Here is a 19,956-nt window from a genome sequence, read left to right on the forward strand (position 1 = left end):
TGATGTGTTTGCTCTTGGAAGTGTTTGGATGCGAATTGCCATATATTCCAAGTGGGGCGTTCATAGTTCTAAAGCTAAATACGATGAATTAGATAGAGTAGTAAATTGATTTCTACCACCACTCCTTTGGTGTGTAAAATGCCAGATAAAGTATGCAGAAAGGCTCTTGTAGCACATTAGAAACTAACTCTGATAACAAACTTGGTAGCATTGATGAAGTCCATCCATCTAAAGAAGTAGGTTGGTCTAAAACAGGTATGGGCAAACTTGGGCCCTCCAGGTGTTTTGGACTTCAACTCCCACAATTTGAAGTCCAAAACACCCAGAGGGCCCAAGTTTGCCCATGCCTGGTCTAAAATGTATGCTACCAACCTCATACTGTCTCTATCCCTTTGCATATGGACACATGTTTATGTTTTTGAATGCCTGACAAAGCAAGGGTCTCATATGAAGCAATTATATTCAGGCCTTGGAAAGGCAGCATGGTTTGAACTGTGTGTTTCCAACTTCAGGGTCAGTGGCACAGCTTCCAGCTGTGGCTCACTCAGCCTTGGATTGAGTCTAAACGAGTCAAGCAATACATGATGGAAGGGGGAACCTTCTTTGCTCTAGACAATGGGTTGGCTACATGCCCACATGTTTTTTTCTTTCTTAACACTCCCCCCCATTCCATTCTGCTTTGGAAATCCAGAGGAACGGGCTTTATGCCCTCAAAAACAACATAGAATAAAGACTGCAAAGAGATCGGATCAAACATCTTGCTGATTTCCCCACCTCATATATACTAATTCAGAAATGGGAATAAAAGATGTTTAGCAATTCCGTTGAATAAAATTAAGCTGGGAGTCTTCTTTCCTATTCTCTGAAATAACATAAAATACTATGATAATAAGTCTGCTGCCAGCAGCTGAATAAAAAGCTTGCAATTACAGCACAAGGAGACCCTGACTGTGCAGAATAAAACTGTGATAATTACATCTGTCATATTTGTACTTAGTCCTCATTAAATTTCAGGGAAATCATCCAGTAGTAAATAATGTGCAATCGTTGCTTTTAAATCGGAGGTCATGAAAGTAAATGGGAATTCTGGGTTTTTTTTCCCCCTCTAAGGGTGTTGGAGATGGAGGGGGGAACCCGTCACTATGTTAAAAAAATACTACCTACCCTTCAGCTTGCTTATTATGGAAGCCACCAGACTGAGGAATGTGATTAACATGACAGTTTGTTCAAACACAGCATACAAATTTTGTCACCGAGAATAGACTCTGAAATTCATAATGACATTGAAAATCAGATGCATTTTACTCCATTATAGGGTTTGTGTTTTTTTTTTAAAAAAAGAACAGGGATTGAAAACATTTGTTTAAAATTCAAGAATAAAGTTACATTTTTCCCTGTGCCATTTGTGGTTTGAAAGAAGAACAGTACTTGCTTGAAATGTTCTCTATATATTTGTGTGCACTTTTTGCCGCCTTTAGAAAAATAGAAGAGGCATAATACATTGTAACATGGAAACACAATTGTATCTGGGGTTGGCAGCAGGTTTTATACAAAATTATGCCTGGTGTATAGAGACGGTGCTCCATAGTTGAAGTGTTTCACCTTCGATTTCTTAGACTCTGTTGGGCTGGTGCCGGGAGGAAGAGGAGGGTGGTGCTTGCATTCCTTTCTTATTAGGTTTGCCTTTAAATAAAATGGTTTCCTTCTCATTAGAAGCAGTTGGAGGGAAATCTTTTAGACCAGAACTCTAAATAGGAGGATGGCAGTCAGCTGGAAAGAGTACAGGTATTGCTTATTCAGAGCCTACCGTACTTTATGCCTACCAATATCCCAATCTGTTTCTAAATGTAAAAGAACATCTGCATTTAATATATTAACTTGGCCACTTAAAAAGGATGCAAAAATATTTGACACAAATGTTTTAAAACTTCCAATAAAATTAATTTTAGAAGTGAATTTATAGCACGCATGGGCAAACTTGGGCCTTCCAGGTGTTTTGGACTTCAACTCCCACAATTCCTAATTGTTAGGAATTGTGAGAGTTGAAGTCCAAAACACCTGGAGGGCCAAAGTTTGCCTATGCCTGGTTTATAGTCTGCATGATGTTTCCCAACTTTAAGGTATCTCAAAGTTTTTGGAACCTTGTAGCTTAGAGACAGTTTGATCTAATCCACTGCAGAGGTTTTCACGTGATAACAAAGGATGGCTCCAATTAAGGGTAGTGTGTTCTGGTTCAGGTGATTCTAGGTCCTATTTATTAACCATGAAATCTGGAAATATTGATTGTGTATTTCTCTACTGTAATGTGAATGGCCATATTATAAGGGCAGAACATAAATGATCAAGCAGGCATGGGCAAACTTGGGCCCTCCAGGTGTTTTGGACTTCAACTCCCACAGTTCCTAACAGCCGGTAGGCTGTTAGGAACTGTGGGAGTTGAAGTCCAAAACACCTGGAGGGCCCAAGTTTGCTCATGCCTGTGATAAAGCATGGTTTTATGTGGTATGAACATAAAAATCCAGTCAGTTTCATTCAGTACAATGTTTGCAATGCAGGAAACAGTTACTACTTTTTCAAATGAGCCAGCTTGATGTCCTTACTGTACTGCATATAGCTGTGTCTTTTATACATCTTCTATATTTGTTAATTGCATTTCAGGATGTGTGAAATTGCTGATGTAACATCCCTCAAGGGAAAAGCATAATAATAATAATAATAATAATAATAATAATAATAATAATAATACCCTCCTCTTCCTGCGGCTCAAGGCAGGATACAATATTATTAAAACAAGAGATAAAGCATTTTTAAAAGACATACAACAAGATACACAGAGTTAAAATACAAGCTAAAATCCACAAATTAAATGCAGATTAACTCTTATTTTTGTAATCTAAATAAAAATCTGGTTTTTTGCGGGGAAGGTGTCCTTGGTACCACTAAAAGCTTATTTAAGTGTTCCAGTCATGCAGAAGGGGCAATTGCTTTCTCCTTTTTGGCTATAGGTTGTAGAAGGAAAAGAGGGCATTTATGATAATATTGTACATGACTGCATCTCACTTTGTTTACCAAAAAAAGAGAAGCTGTTAAAACAAGCTGTGTTGTAAGTGTAAGGTATACTTTGGCTCTTACTCTCTAGAAGGATTTGGGTGACTGCTTCTGATTTATCTATTTTTGGCTATGCTGAGGAGGAGGAAGCTGTGTTTTTGATGTTTTATATGCTAGAATTTAGCATAAGATCCAGATCTGATTTGATGACACCACTTTATTGTTCTGTGTCTAAAAGATCTTAAGATCCTTAGGGATTGTTCATAAAGTTATTCTTAAGCAGCCTGAACATTTAGACAAAACCAGTATCGGTAGATGTGGGTTACATCAGTTTACTTGATTTTGGAAACATGTATTTAATTGGTGACAACAGTCTGTTAATGCTCCAGTGGTTCATAGGGTTTGGCTAAAGGGAAGAAGTTATAACGTACTTTTTTTCCTCTATCAGCACTAGCATCCAACTCTGATCTTATACTTGGTGCATTGCTGATCTAGCACAGTGGTTCCCAACCTTTGGTCCTCCAGTTTTTTTGGATTTCAACTCCCAGAAATCTCAGCCAGCTTGCCAGCTGTTGGGAATTGTGGGAGCTGAAGTCCAAAACATCTGGAGGACCAAAGGTTGGGAACCATTGATCTAGAAGGAAGCAAAGCTGAGACTGACACAACTATGTAGCATGCAATACATTTTAATGCACTTTTTTCCTTTAAAAAATCAGGCAGTTCATAGTGCTTTTGTATTCTAGCAAGAACCTGAATGCAAATTTTCAAATCTAGTACTTTACTCACTTCATTGCACTAGCTGACACTCTGTTTACCTGTTTTGTTGATATAGGAGATTTATCCTCGGGTTTCACATTGGGTTTCACATATGAGCATTGGGTTCATGGTTGGTTTGATACACTAATTCCCAATGATGATTACATCTCTTTATTTACTTAGGATGGCACTGTTTGTATGATACTGGAGCCATATATAGACCTGGCCACTTTGTTGGAAAGCATTAGAGCTTTTGCTGATCAAAAATAGCTTGTGAGAGCCCATCAGTAACTCCTAGACATTATAGACCTTCATTTTTCAAATGACTGAGGCAATGTGCTTCTGAATGAGAACCAGCATGGCGTAGTGGTTTGAGTCTGGAGACCAGGAGTCAAATCCCTCCTCAACCATGGAAAGAAAGCCACTAGATGAACTTGGGCATGTTGCATTTCAGTCTCACTAGAAGGCAAAGACAAACCCCCTCTGAACAAATCCTGCCAAGAAAACCCCATGATAGGTTCGTCTTAGGGTCACCATATGTCAGAAATTACTTGAAGGCACACAACAGCAACAAAATGCTTCTGAATACCAGTTGTAGGAGAACATGAAGAAAAAGCTGCTGCTGCTATTTCCATTATATTCTGCGTGTAGGCTTCCCAAAAGTATATAATTGCCCTCTGTGGGGAACAAAACGCTGAACTAAATAGTCCTTTGATCTCATCCAGCAGGGTACTTTTTGTATGTTCTTGTGTTCCTCCTGCTCAATGCAGGAAGGTCAAGGGCAGAGCTGGCACAAGCATCCCTTCCACAGTTACGATTTTTGCATGATTGAATAGAGCGCAAAACAGTATACCACAGCAGGTCTTGAATTGTATAGTGAGATGGAAATTACGTGGCCTGCAAAATATCATTGAACTGCAATTCTTGCCATCACTCACCATTAGCTATACTGATTTAGCTACTGAGAGTTTATAGTTCAGCAATATCTGGGCCACACCATCTCCCCTCCCATAGTATAGCATAATAGACAAACATTCTCATCTATTCTACAACAGAAGGCAACTTCCGATCTTAACCTGAATGGGTCTTCTCCATAGTTGCTTTCAGTTTATTAGAATACAAAAATTGCAGCCATTTGAGTTGTTGTTAATTTGATGACACAATTGACCAGCATTTCCCCATTAGGATGTTTGCAGTGCTGTAAACTGCAGCTTTCTAACAGCAATTGAATTTGTTCAAGTCCAAGAAATACCTGACTGTAGACTATTTAGAAGGTTTTGGGGGGTTTTTAATGTGACAGTGCCACTTACCTCATCAGTGATTATGTTCATCTCTCCTTTTTTGTTTACCTTGGCTGCTGGTTTTCTATTCTGGTTGCTGTCTCTCAAATTTATTTAGATATTTTAGAAAATAAATGAATCAAAACAGAATATATTCCTGCACTTTACCAAAGTGATATTTTTCCACTTTTTGTGGTTTCAATCTGTCCTTACCCTCAATAGGCTAGTTTTTAAATTGGCGGTACAGGGTCATAACCTTTTCTGGAGAAAGGTTTTTATGATATGTTTTATATTTTATTTGTAGACAGTTCAAACATTTTGCATGAAGAGCCAGTGTGGTTTGAATGTTGGACTATGACTCTGGAAACCAGGTCCAGAAACCTCCCTTGGCCATGGAAACTCATTGGGTGATCTTGGACAAGTCACACTCTGCCAACCTCAGAAGAGGACAAAGATAAATCTCCTCTGAGCAAATATGACAAAGAAAGCCCCATAATAGGTTCACCCTTTGGGGGTAGCAATGAGTCAGAAATAACTTGGAGGCACACAATAACAGGCATTTTGACAGCTTCTTCAAATGACTAATAGCCAGAATTCAGCGAACTCTACAATTATTTTCATGTGTCAAAGTTTATTTTAAACTATATTGTTGTGGCGTTCTGTTTTTTAAAAAATGGCATACACAGTACTTGCAAATCAGGTTTGCTCTGAAATCCTCAAAATTTCAAAAATGTCTAAACCCTTGGTTACACCTAGAAGAACTGTTTAGATCCTCATAAAAAGCAAATAGTTGGGTACAAATCGCTAAGGACTTCATCAGAAGGGCAGAGGCAGGGATGAGTGGAGGGAAAGGCTTACTCCATTGCTCATCATCTTTCTCCATCTTCTCGGATAGCGTCATACCATGTCCTTTCCCTGTCTTTCACCCAGTTTCCCTGTTTTCTCATATTCGAAGTCGGTTAATGGAGCCTCATGTAGTACAAACAGAAGCGTCCTCACATCATGTGATGGCCTCCACGGAGCTCAGTTTCCTAAGCACATGAAAATGGAGCTGGAAGTTCATCTGATTAAGTCCTCAAAGTTGTTGTTTTGGGATCACAGAATTGGCTGCACTTAGGATACAAAACACTAATAGGAGAAGTATTACATTAGTAAGAAAAAAAAGTTCCAAGTAAAGAGAGTTTCTGAAAGTAGTGATGAATAAAGCCCTGAGTTGAATGAAAGAGGATTTATCAACTTACCAAACCTATGGCAGAAGTACTGGGGGAATGTCCCAGAAATCATTCCTCGGTCATAATTTCCTTCATGCTGCTACATGAGCTACTGTGTTTCCCCGAAAATAAGACAGTGTGTTATATTAATTTTTGCCCCCAAAGATGCGCTAGGTCCTATTTTCAGGAGATGTCTTAGTTTTCCATGAAGAAGAATTCACATTTATTGTTGAACAAAAAAAACGAACATTTATTATATACTGTACAGTAGTTATCACAAACCAGCATAACCAGACAAACTGTGAATTCTATCAAGAATTTCTTGTTACTACCATTATTTCCATGTACAACACTCTATGGTATGTACATTTACCAATTCTGCATGCTCTGGTGTTCTGTTCAGCAGGCATGCTTCCAAACAAAAACTTTGCTAGGTCTTACTTTTGGGGGAGGCCTTATATTTAGCAATTCAGCAAAACCTCTACTAGGTCTTATTTTCTAGGGATGTCTTATTTTAGGGGAAACAGGGTACGAAAAAGATGGGGCAGATTTTTATATTGTACAAATAGGTCTGTGAATAGATTTTAAATCCCTCCAAGTCGGCAGCCTCCCACAACTAGCTGGACTTTTGAGAGTTCACATCTAATCCTCAGTGTCTAGTTTGATCATTAGAATGGCTTATTAGGGTGACTATAATAAACTTTTTATATTTCATTGTGATATTAGGTTCTCTTAGTGAACATATTTTTATAAAACCTGGTTGCCTTTGAGGAACCATTAATCCAGTGGTTCTCTACTTTCAGGATTCAGTACTTGTTAATAGAAATGAGTTTTGTGCCCTTGCGATGGCCAGCAGAATGTTAGCCTTGTTTGTGTCTGCATGTGTGTGAGAGGGAGGGAGGGAGAGAAGGAAGGAGAAAGGGGAATTCTCTTTAAGGGTTACAATCAATGGGTTTTTGTTCTTACGGTTAAATTCCCATCAGCAGATCTTGTCCTTATCAGAAGAATGGGGCCAAAGATTTAGGACCAGAAACCCACCCATCAGTTTGAAAACACTCTTTGTAACCACCTAATCCTATTTACTCTTCACGGCTTTGTTTCTGGGAATCTCTTTCCCCCCCTGCTCATTCGCTCTTTGAAATGGATGTAATAATTAAGGTCTTTAAGTAGAACTTCCTCCATTCAGGGTTAGAAAGCTGTATTTTAAACAAATGAACTAACCAGAAAAGGCCAGGAAGGAGTTTGTTTTTCAGTTTTGGCTTGTTTTTAGGTGCATGTGCCCTTGAGTGCTATGATAGAAGTGGAAGAGATACTTAAATGTGCCCAGCATTCCTAATACCCTGTATTGAAAAAAAATGTTTGAAGAGGTCTGTAGGTTGCTATGACACAGAAACCCAAGTAAATGCATTCTATCAGGAAATGCTGCTTAAATGATCTCATGTTACCTATTTAGAAAACAGTTCATTGATTGCTGGACATCTTAGTACTAGATTGCTAGCTTTATTTTGTAGGGGGAAGAAGTTCATATATTAAGAAAAGATAATAAAATAGATTTGCCTTTTTTAAGATATGAAGGAAGTACTTTTCTTTTTGAGCTGGAAAAATGATGGGATTGCTTTTATCCACAATTTTGTAACAAACTGTAATGTTACTTTTAAACCTCAAATCTAAGTAGTTTTTATTTTTTTTTCAGATGGACCATGATCCTAGGAACCCTGCATACATAGCTGCTCAGGGTCCTCTACCTTCTACCGTCACAGACTTTTGGCAGGTAAAAATTGCCCTCATTTGTCTATGGTTGTATAAGTACTTTTGCTATGCAACTTGGTCACAATTAGTGCAGCAGTGTTCTGGACATAAAGCAAAATAATGAATTGTGGTTCTGTAAGCGTAATATCAGATATTCAGTAGAATGTGTATAAAGATGATGATGATGATGATGATGATGATGATGATGATGATGATGATGAGGTTGGAGATGTGGACTTGGTTCAGGTATATTCTGTCTAGACCAGGCATGGGAAAACTTTGGCCATCTGGATGTTTTGGACTTCAGCTCTTACCATTCCTAACAGCCTCGTGCCCTTTCCTTAGCTTAAGTGGCTGAGGGAGAAAAGGAAAGGGCCTGAGGCTATTAGGAATTGTGGGAGTTGAAGTCCAAAACACCTGGAGGGCCAAAGTTTGCCTATGCCTGGTCCAGACAAAATACATCTGAACCAAGTCGACATCTCCAACCACATGCCTGGTCATTATATATATTGCAACACTCTGAGTCCCTCATCACAGAGAAATGACTGCAGGAAATGGAAAGAGCCAAATACTAGCAGGACAATATGCAAATCATTTTCTAGGAAAGATAGCCCCTATAGCAGGCATGGGCAAACTTCAGCCAGGTGTTTCGGATTTCAACTCCCAGAAATCCCAGCCAGTTTACCGGCTGTTGGGAATTGTGGGAGTTGAACTCCAAAACACCTGGAGGGCAAAGTTTGCCCATTCCTGAGCTATGTAGTCCTATCAGAAGTTCGGAGATCTGAAACCAGGCTGTTCTTCAGAAGAATGCAGAGGAAAAGCTATCCTAGCGACATGGAAAACTGTACTGCGTTTGAAATTTGTAGAGAAGGCCTCTCTGCTCACACTCTGCTGGTTCTAATGATGTTTGTGGAGGTGACAACAGGTTTATCTAAAACCAAAAGCAGCACATTGAATCATGTCCAGAAGTCAACTGGGAACCTGTTGTTGGATTACAAGGCCATTGACTCGGCTGACTGGAGTGATCCAACAACATATGAAAAGCTACAGGTTCCACACTCCCGATTTAAGGCTATGTTTATGTTCTTTTTTATTGTCTTTTAACAACAAAATGCTGTGAAAATAAATCCGTTAATCAATGATTCTGTACCTCAGGCTTCTTCCTGACATATCTTCCTTTGCCAAGTAATAGTACTGGGATTCTGTGAATGCCTACAGATACATTTGTGTAATATTCAGGCATTGTTCCTTTGTACAATATGAGACTTGCAAAAGATTGGAAGGCTTCATTTGCATACCGCTAATGTAATTTCTAATTTTGTAAGTATTTGCTAGCACAGGCATATTGCTCTAAGTTGACTGATAATGAGCTGTTGGAAACCACATACATTTACACATCATTGGGACTTCCCTGTGGACCCAAAGAGGTGCTTTCTAATTAGTTTGCTTTCATATTATGAATGTCATTTCGGCTTTCTCCCACTGGCTTCTTTGTGATAAATCTTAGGTTCTTTATGTAGATGGAGATATTCAATAGATAAAGATATGTAAATCTTAGAGCATCCTAATCTGCATTTCTATTTCCTTGGCTTGACCACTGATCTCTTAGACAAGCAGCTTTGGTGGGGTTTGTACTAAGTTTATGTATTTCTGCAAGGACATAGCTGTTTAGAAATCAGATGCTTATTTCATCCTAGTAAAAAGGAGACCTTTTAGGCATTTCAGAGCAGCTGTGTGCACATATACAGGTACATATGTGAGTCTCGTTGATACGTACAGAAAAATGTCTTGAGATATTTTCATATGCTTTGAGATATTTTCTGAGCACACAAAATAAAAATTAATATATTGCATTGGCAAACGTACAAGTTTCAGGAAAGACTACAGTCCTAAATAGATTTACTAGGGAGAATTTCTTTTGAAATCATCAGTGTCTTATTGGTTAGATACAGGAATTGTGTTCCATGTGGTTTTAGAGTAAGGAGTTAAACAACAATATGAAATCTTTGTTTAAAAAGAATGAACTAAATAGTATACAAGATGCATACACTTCAGTACTGCTTTGTTAGGGGACGTGGAGCAGATAATGTGGCTGCTTCACAGGTAGCTTTGTCATTAGCCTAAACTACTACTACTACTATTACTACTACTACAATAATAATAATAATAATGATGATGATGATGATGATGATAATATTTATGTTCCACTTTTTCTCTCCACAAAGGAGACTCAAACTCCTCCTCTTTATCATGTTGCCCTCCAGATGTTTTGGACTACACCTGTTTTAGTACATCCCAAACCATTGATCATGCTGGAGTTGCTGAGCATATTTACATAAAACTATGTTGGGCCAGGTTGCTACAAATATGACTTTCCCAATCTAGTTAATGAGTTTGTAAAATAGAATTAGCCTGAGGTGGGCTATTGCCATTACCTGTCCCAAACAGATAAAGCAAAGCCAATAGTATAAGGTAGGAGCCTCTGGTGGCCTAGGGGATAGAAGCCTCGTGACTTGAAGGTTGGGTTGCTGACCTGAAAGGTGCCAGGTTCAAATCCCACCCGGGGAGAGCGCAGATGAGCTCCCTCTATCAGCTCCAGCTCCATGCGGGGACATGAGAGAAGCCTCCCACAAGGATGGTAAAAACATCAAAAACATCCGGGCATCCCCTGGGCAACATTCTTGCAGACGGCCAATTCTCTCACTCCAGAAGTAACTCCGGTTGCTCCTGACACACACACACACACACACACACACACAAAAATAGTGTAAGGTGTGAAGTGTTCAGTTTTTTTCTTTTGTATCCCCTCGTCTAAGATTTGCCAGTCTTGTGCCATTTAGGGATTTATATCCTTGTAGGTCTATGTTTACAAGAGATAAAATTTAATAGTTCCATAAGCTTCACATCAAGCAAAGAGTGAAATAACATAACTATCTAAGGAAGCCAGCAAAGTGACCAAAACAGGACAAATGCACAAGTCCAGTACGCCTTGGGACATTGGCTACAGAATGCCAGTGTATATAGCTACTCTTATTGTTGCCCTGATACACATTTTCACAATTCATTGACAGGTCTTTTGTTAGATAGTTAAGTATACATAAATATATAATACAGACCGCCATAGATAATGTTTGCCCTTTGTCCTTTTGCTGAGGAAACAGGGATTATTTGCACCCCTAATACGTAGCAGAACATACATTTATCAGATACTGCCTTTCACAGTGGTAAAGATGATACTTTTTCCCCCTGTGGAGGAGTTTTAGACTTGATTTCTTTTAGTAAAAATAATATAGAACATAAATTGGAACAGTAGGGATGTCAAGTGGTGTGAAATTTGTATACCCCAGACATGAGAAGCCACAAACAATCTGGATTTTCCAAATGTTTGATCTCATTTAAAGGCTTAGGTGTTGGTGAAAACTACATTTCTGACTGTTTCTTGATTACATGACATGTTCAGAAACTCGGTAAATGACAATTTGATGAAGTTGGAAAGGTTTCTGATTCTAAATCATCAAAGTATAAACTTTGCCAGCATCACTCATTTTCCATGTTAGCCTAAGATATAGAAGTAATGGGTAGATTACAGCATCTTTATACAATTTAGGGTCATAAAGTACAAACACCACCCACCAGGTATGCAAGTATTTTTAGAGGATTTTGAATTTCTCTTTTTACCTGCCTGCCTTGAACTATTTATAAAAAGAGTTTTTCAGTTACAGCTGATATAGTGGACTCAAGCTTTGTTGCATTGTATTACCAATTACAAATAGTTATTGGCTTCACTTGTGGAAATTTTATGGTGTACAACTGTTTTGAGGGCTTTCTGTAGATGAAATGTCACTTTTTCCTTTTCTACCAAATTACTTATATATGATATTTTAATAAACTTAAATACCAGGAGGTAGGTCCAACTGAATTTTTTTAAAGAATGGAAATTATATCACCTTCAGAAATGCCTATTGATATTTGCCTTCAAGTCACCTATCAATTTATGGTTTCATAGGTTTTTTCTTGGGGTGGAGAATACTCAAAAATTTTGCCAGTTAACTCCTCTAAAATGTAGCCCGCAACACCTTACATTCATTGGCTGTTTCCTATCCAAGTATTAACCAGGGCTAACCTTGCATAGCTTCTAAGCTCAGACTGGATCTGGTTCATTTAGGGCATGTAGGTGAGATGCAATAGACCCACTAAATCAGTGGTTCCCAAGACTGCCAGATGTCCCCAAAAACTAAAATATGGTCTACGGCCTCACTGTTACTACACCGTTGCAATAAGAGTGACTAGTTTTGTGAAATCCTCTTCTAGTGCTGAGGCAATGGGGATGTTGAGGGGAGAGGCTGACTACCCATGAAAGGCGTGACAACCACGCTCCTGACTGCTGCTTCTCCTCCTCCCTCTCCTTGAGTGCATCTGGAAGCGGGGGTGCCTTGGTGTCTTCGTTTTTAGGCTTGTTCCTGGGATTATTGGGGGGCTGACTCAGAAAAATTGTATTGGATAGACCACATCAGCTCTACATGATTAAATATGGTTTTCTGTGAGCAAGCAGATGGCGACTAAAGGATGGCATATGTTCTGTGTCAGAAACTAGAGCTGATTTGGTCTATCCAATGCAATATTCTGAATCAGCACCTCAAATAACCAAACTGAATCTAAAGTTTACCAAAAACTGATTCGTAACCCTTTTGGTACTAATGTTGGAGAGTGCTCTTTGGTCAAAGTGGTCTCTGCTTAAGTGGTCCCTGGACAAAAAAAGGCTGGGAACCACTGCATTAAATCAAGTATTGACTTACATTCAGCAGTTGACTCAATGGAGTTACAGACTAGTAGGTAGCCACCTTGAGTCTCCTTGGGTGAGAAAGGCGGGGTAAAAATGCTGTAAATAAATAAATAGGAACAAGCAGAGAGATTTTATCAAAATACTCATATTTACATCTCTTCCTTTATAATGGGATTTCCTTGGCAATACAGTAGAGTCTCACTTATCCAACACTCGCTTATCCAACGTTCTGGATTATCCAACGCATTTTTGTAGTCAATGTTTTCAATATATCATGATATTTTGGTGCTAAATTTGTAAATACAGTAATTACAACATAACATTACTGCGTATTGAACTACTTTTTCTGTCAAATTTGTTGTATAACATGATGTTTTGGTGCTTAATTTGTAAAATCATAACCTATTTTGATGTTTAATAGGCTTTTTCTTAATCTCTCCTTATTATCCAACATATTTACTTATCCAACGTTCTGCCGGCCCGTTTATGTTGGATAAGTGAGACTCTGCTGTATATGGATAAAAGAAACAATTAAAGCAATTCCACTTTAAAATAATATAATAGCTAAAACGGGATGAGAACATTGCTACAACGAAGGTTAAAACACCTTGAAAGATTACAATATTTAAAATACAGGTTCATGTAGCATTAGCGTAAGTTGTGCTCCAATAACAAAGTCACGTCTTTGCTTCGGTTTAAGTCCTTACGGCAAAACATTGTTCTACCAATCAGTTTCTTTGCATCAAGAAGTCAGGCGTTATAAGTATTAGTTCAAGAAGGGTGGGTGGGAGAGAATGCCATTTTAAAAAGAGAGCAAAAACATTGTAGATATCCAAGTATTAAATATAGCTGTAATATCCTAGAATTTGATGGCTGGGATTCACTTGTATTGCTAGCTCCAGTGTCATGCACTTCATAAAATGACTTGCCAAGAAAAATGGTCCCCTAGGGTAATTTTGAAATTGTTTGTTTAAATTAACTTTCATTTGGATTTATGCTGAAAGGAAATTTGCAGAGATTTGAGGCCGCTCCTCTCTCTCTCTCTCTCAAGAAGTGCTGCTGGGTTTCTTTTAGCCAAGGCAAAGAAGGAGGTGCCAAACTGTAAGGATTCCTCTCCCTCTCTCTAAACGAGTGGGCTTTCATAATGTTACACTTGGGTGGCACAAGCAACTGCTAGATGATTAGTTTATGACCTAGATCATTGTGTTTTTATTGCGCTCATAAAAGCCATGTTTCTCCTCATTTTCGTAATGGCTTCATTGAGCTTCCATACCTTCTCAAGGAACATTAAATCCTTATACGATCAAAGAGCCGGCTAGCCTGCCAATTTGTTGTCATTTTTTAACACAGATATTTTGAAGTAAGATACATAATTTAGCATTTTAAGAAGCCTTGTGAATTACCAGAATCAACAGTGTGTTTGTAATATTCTGGGTTGTTCCTGTTATTTTGAGCTGAAATTAACTCAGACCTTTAAAATATAGAAAACTGGTTTTGAAAAACTATTTTCTGCTGTCAGTTCAGTGCTCTTCTGCATGGATTAGAAATGGTGGTGAAATTCTTTACAATTGCCAATTTAATTAGAATGAGAAAATCTTTGGAGAGAAGTACAGAGTCACCATAAAGTGCATTTTTATTGTGTCAAAAGTGCCTTGAGAACAATACTGCAAGTCGCTTCTGGTGTGAGAGAATTGGCCGTCTACAGAGACGTTGCCCATGGGATGCCCAAATTTGTTAGCAGGGAAACTTCTCTTATGTCCCCGTCTTGCAGATTCGAACTGGTAACCTTCAGATCAGCAGTTCAGCCAGCACAAGGGTTTAACCCATTGTGCCACTGTGGCTCCTACCATAAAGTTCATGAAACAAAGTTTTGCCTTTTCAAATTAAAGGAAAATATACTAAATGACTACCCAAAAGCATTACAGCACATACACCTTTATCCTTTTATAAATGTTTTCGGGTGTATGTGTGAAAAGGCTGTCTCCATAAAAGATGTGTCCCTTAAATGAACAAATGAAATTATGTAAAAAAAAAAACCCTGGGCCACAAAGAAGGAAACTTTTAATTGAATATAACATCTCTGTGCTGCTTACCCAAATGTCCCCTTTCCCCCCTTGTTTACTTCATTTACATTTCAATGTAGTTGCTGATAAATATTTCTGTGAAATAAATGTAACCCTTTTCCGAAAGATCAGTTTCCCTTTCATGAGGTAATTTTATATGCTAATAAAAAGACAATGGAAATTGCATGCAAATATAGCATCAACGTACACCATAATAATGAAGACTTTAAGTGATTATGCAGCTCCATATTAATTCACTGGAGGGTTTTTGTTCACCACAGGCTGCGTTTGTAACATACATATACATCCTGGCTTTTTTTTTTCATTTTTCTATGAATAAAACATATAGCAAATCTTTAACTGTGAATGTCTAAAATGCCTACCTTTTTTTAAAGGGCTTATTTATTTGTTGCTCTGGGTCTACGATAATTATTAAGAAGTCTTACAGTCAACATTTCTGTGTTATATAATTGGAATGTATATTTGGATCAACACATAGCATCATAGCTTTATCTGTATGTTAATAGTTGATATCTGTGTCCAGTAATACCTAAAACCTGTGAGTCATTTGCTTATGAACAGACATTGATTATTGCTAGGAAGATTTACTCAAGGCGGTTAAGGAAACAAGAAGGAAGAGAATAAATTACATACAAATGCCTTTCCAAAAATCTATTAGTTTTATTTTATATGAATGCAGATTTTATAGTTGTCCCATTAATGTGACAGCTCAGGTCATGATCATTGACTATGGCAAGTAGAAAACATAACTAAACATACCAGGAGCATTTCTATTTGGCACAGCATGCCAGATTTTACTGGTATGGTCTTTGTTACACACGTTCATCCTGAGCTTGCATTTATCAAAAATACACACAATACATTAGACTTTTTAAAAAACCCACTATCCATTGTTTACTCTGAAAATTATAGCTGGGAAAATGGGGAAAATAGATTCTAGATCATTCTAAAGATGGATCTTTTTGAAAAGTATTTGGGGGAATTATTCGTAGATTCTTTATTATTTCATGTGAAGATAACAAAATATGATGCCAGTTTGCTCAGAGATTTGGAAGCAGCTGCAAGGAAAAGTGTCTAATGAAAATGAAATGCATTTCCTGTGAATGGAATAAATTTCAATTGTGTGCCTGAGTGCCGTAATTATACATGTCATGCCGTAATTAGGCAGTCACAGTGTGGCCACGGTGTCTTTCTTTGTCTGCAGATGGTCTGGGAAAACGGCTGTGTCGTTATTGTCATGCTGACACCCCTCGCCGAAAGCGGAGTCAAGCAGTGCTACCACTATTGGCCAGATGAAGGGTCAAACCTCTACCATATCTATGAGGTACTTAAACAAAATAGCTCCTTGTAAACCTGACAGTAAGTGTGTGGATTGATTTCATACAGAGCAAAATATTGCTTAATGGGATTTGACCTGCAAACTGAGCTGAGGTCTACCATAAAATGCAATCTTGTGGTTCCTGAATCATTTCAGCTTCATTGAAAATTCTATGCATATCTTGATGGCATGGATAGCAGAAAGCAATTCTGTGTGGATGCTAAATAAATATATCTATATCACTGAAGAGGTTTGTAAATTAGAATTTTTTTTTCTCCAAGAGTTTAAAGTACAAATGGGGAAAGAATTAAGATTTACACTTTGAGAAAATATTGCGTCCATAAATATTCAACAGCTGCTATGGGCTCTACAGCTTGTAAAAAGCTGGTGTATCATTCCAGTAATTAAACAGTTTTATTATTATTTTTTTCAATTTGAACCTATGAATGTACATAACTAGCTTGCTCCAAAAAGCAGATTTGTACTCTTGTAACTATAACAACAATCTCTGCAAAGGAACTCAGGGCAGATCTGTTTGGTTCTCCTGCTCGTTCCTCCATACAAGATCCCCGTATCTAGTAACGTAACCTTTTAAAAAATTAGTTTATGTCTAACCATTCTGACCATGCCAATAGATATTTGTTTATAAATTGGACTTTTTTCTGCCAGATGTTTCTAATGAAACCTAGGATGGTTTGTATTTGGCATTTCTATCTTGCCCACTGCTTCGCAGCAAGTGTTCAGCTGTTATGTTAAAACCATCAGAACCTGAGTACTCTGCAATTAATTGCTGTATTAAAATGTGCATTTTTAAAGTTAAATTGTCTAGAAACCCTCAGAAAATCAACAGGACCTAAAGCTGTTGTGTTTACATACATTTCCATATAAGCGTGTTATATAACTTCTGCAATTGAAGACACAATAGTCCTCAGCATCTGGCATGTGCTACCAGAGGAGTATACGTAGAAATGCGTAGGAGTTTCATGTGGACAGTGAAGATTTATGCATTGCCCCATACATTCAGATTGTACACTGACTCCACATGCCAAATTTTTTTTTTGTAGGGGAGTAATTCTTGATCTGTACATGTTTAAAGCAGACCCAGAAATACATGTTTGCATAAGACAAATTGGAGTCCCCGGTGGCGCAGTGAGTTAAATCTTTGTGCCAGCAGTACTGCAGACCAACAGGTTGGCAGTTCGAATCCGGGGAGAGTGGGTGAGCTCCCTCTGTCAGCCCCAGCTCCCCATGCAGGGACATGAGAGAAGCCTCCCACAAGATGGTAAAACATCTGGGTGTCCCCTGGGCAACATCCTTGCAAACAGCCAATTCTCACACACCAGAAGCGACTTGCAGTTTCCCAAGTCACCTCTGACACACACAAAAAGACAAATTCATGTACCATTCATTTTCAACCAACGTAAATCTGAGCACTTGATTTTAGCAGCTTTAATACCATTCAGTTTAAGACTCTTTGTTCATTGGCTGAAGTAATCATAGTGCCCATGCATAATTTTCAAGGCAATTCTGCTATTCTAGTCTTGCGAGGGCATTTCTCAATATTGGGAACCTACAAATATTGGTCTTGTTACCTTGGATTACAATAATTGTCCAAGATATCTAGGATTAAATCAAATACTTCATCTATAAAAGTATGTGCTTATCTGCTGAACTATGGTAGTGCTGCTTATATTTAGGTTTGGAATACAAGACACTATATTAGAAAAATAGGATGATTCAGCAAAGTACATGAACCATACGGATTCTCTGGGATAAAATAGAATAAGGTCCTTTTGTTCTCCCATAAGAATTTGCACTTTGGTATAAATCAGAGTATCCTATTATCTGGTTAGATCAGTGGTTCCCAACCTTTGGACCTTCGGATGCTTTGGACTTCAGCTCCCACAGTTCCTAATAACTGGTAAGATGGTTGGGATTTTTGGGAGTTGAAGTCTAAAACACCTGGAGGCTCAAAGGTTGGGAACCACTGGATTAGGTGATCACACTTGTCCGATACTGCTTAGGAGCTCCAGTAACCATTCACAATTTTTCTCTCATTTAGCCACTTGCTCCAGGTGGAATTCATGAGATTACAAAATAATGGTTTACACAAGGCTACCTGTGGAGAAGAACAAGAAAACCTCTCCGGCTTTCACATGCAACCCAATTCATTATTTTACTATATTTGTATCTTAAATTGGCTAGATTACTCTGGCTATCTGCCCCTGCACAACCCAAGATAACATTATGCTGTGGACGCTGCTAAGTAAAAAAGCAATATATCTGTCTTTTACCTGCTGTTTAGCATCTGGCTCAGTCATAGCTTGAACTCAACTCATTGATTAAATTGCCAAGTTCTTGATTCACTAGTATTTTTTCCTGGCAATTACACCCGTCTAGATCCCCCAATTAACACTGATGTTAAACATATACACTCTACATTCAAAAGTAACAACCTCCATGGCATCCTCTATAAATCCCAAGGTCTGGCCCAACAGATGTCTTGGTCAACAATGGCATAAAAATTAAATGTATTAAATTACTGGCATTGATGCCAGTGAATTGATTTGCCAATCTGTAATGGTTGACATTATCAAATTAATTTTCAAACCTAAGTTCCAAGCTCCCATCTCAATCGATTATGCTTAGTTAATTATACAACTGTATATACTGTATATACTTGAGTATAAGCCTAGTTTTTCAGCCCCTTTTTAGGACTGAAAAAAACCCTCCTCGGATGAGGGTCCTGGTGGGCTTATATTCAGGTCGGCTTATACTCAATTATATATGGTATATTTATTATTTTTCTCTATTATTATTGGTATTGTTACATTTATTATTTTACTCTATTAATTATTTTATTACATTTATTATTTTGCTCTATTATTGTTGTTACTTTTACATTATTTTACTCTATTATTATTAATAATAATAATACATTTATTATTTTACTCTATTTATTATTACATTTATTATTTTACTGCATTTATTATTATTATTACATTTATTATTTCACTATTATTATTAAAAGGATACATAAGCACATTTACATTGAAGAAGATGAAAATAATGATTTAATCAGAGTTGAACAGTCATATCTTAAATTACAGTTTGATGTAAAGATTTAAAAACCACTGATGCCTCACTTAATGTAATTTTATTGGTATCTTGGCTTATATTGGAGTCAATGTTTTCCCAGTTTTTTTGTGGTAAAATTAGGTGCCTTGGCTTATATTCGGGTCGGCTTATACTCAAGTACAGTAGAGTCTCACTTATCCAAGCCTCGCTTATCCAAGTTTCTGGATTATCCAAGCCATTTTTGTAGTCAATGTTTTCAATACATCATGATATTTTGGTGCTAAATTCATAAATACAGAAATTACAACATAACATTATTGCATATTGAACTGTGTTTTTTGTCAAATTTGTTGCAAAACATGATGTTTTGGTGCTTAATTTGTAAAATCATAACCTAATTTGATGTTTAATAGGCTTCTCCTTAATCCCTCCGTATTATCCAAGATATTCGCTCATCCAAGCTTCTGCCGGCCCGTTTAGCTTGGATAAGTGAGACTCTACTGTATATACGATATTTAACCAATTATCACAAATATTAAAATTAAAAATGAGTAAATCCCATCAATGTGGGAAAGTTTGGACAATTTCTCAAAAGCATGTTCCATCATGACATGTGACTAAATGATATTTACTTCAAGTCAAGTCTATC

General features: G+C 37.7%; 1 protein-coding gene across 4 annotated transcripts in view; it reads left to right on the top strand.

The window, feature by feature from the left end:
* Nucleotides 1–19,956, top strand: part of ptprn2 (protein tyrosine phosphatase receptor type N2) — a 612,886-nt gene that overhangs the window by 567,473 nt on the left and 25,457 nt on the right. For all 4 annotated transcript variants that reach the window (XM_062984600.1, XM_062984602.1, XM_062984601.1 and 1 more), the window contains 2 exons: nucleotides 7,989–8,066; nucleotides 16,116–16,235. In XM_062984600.1, coding sequence (XP_062840670.1) covers nucleotides 7,989–8,066; nucleotides 16,116–16,235 — 198 coding nt within the window. The remainder of the gene's footprint in view (nucleotides 1–7,988; nucleotides 8,067–16,115; nucleotides 16,236–19,956) is intronic.

The sequence above is a fragment of the Anolis carolinensis genome, chromosome 6 (assembly GCF_035594765.1).
Source record: "Anolis carolinensis isolate JA03-04 chromosome 6, rAnoCar3.1.pri, whole genome shotgun sequence".
NCBI lineage: Eukaryota > Metazoa > Chordata > Lepidosauria > Squamata > Dactyloidae > Anolis > Anolis carolinensis.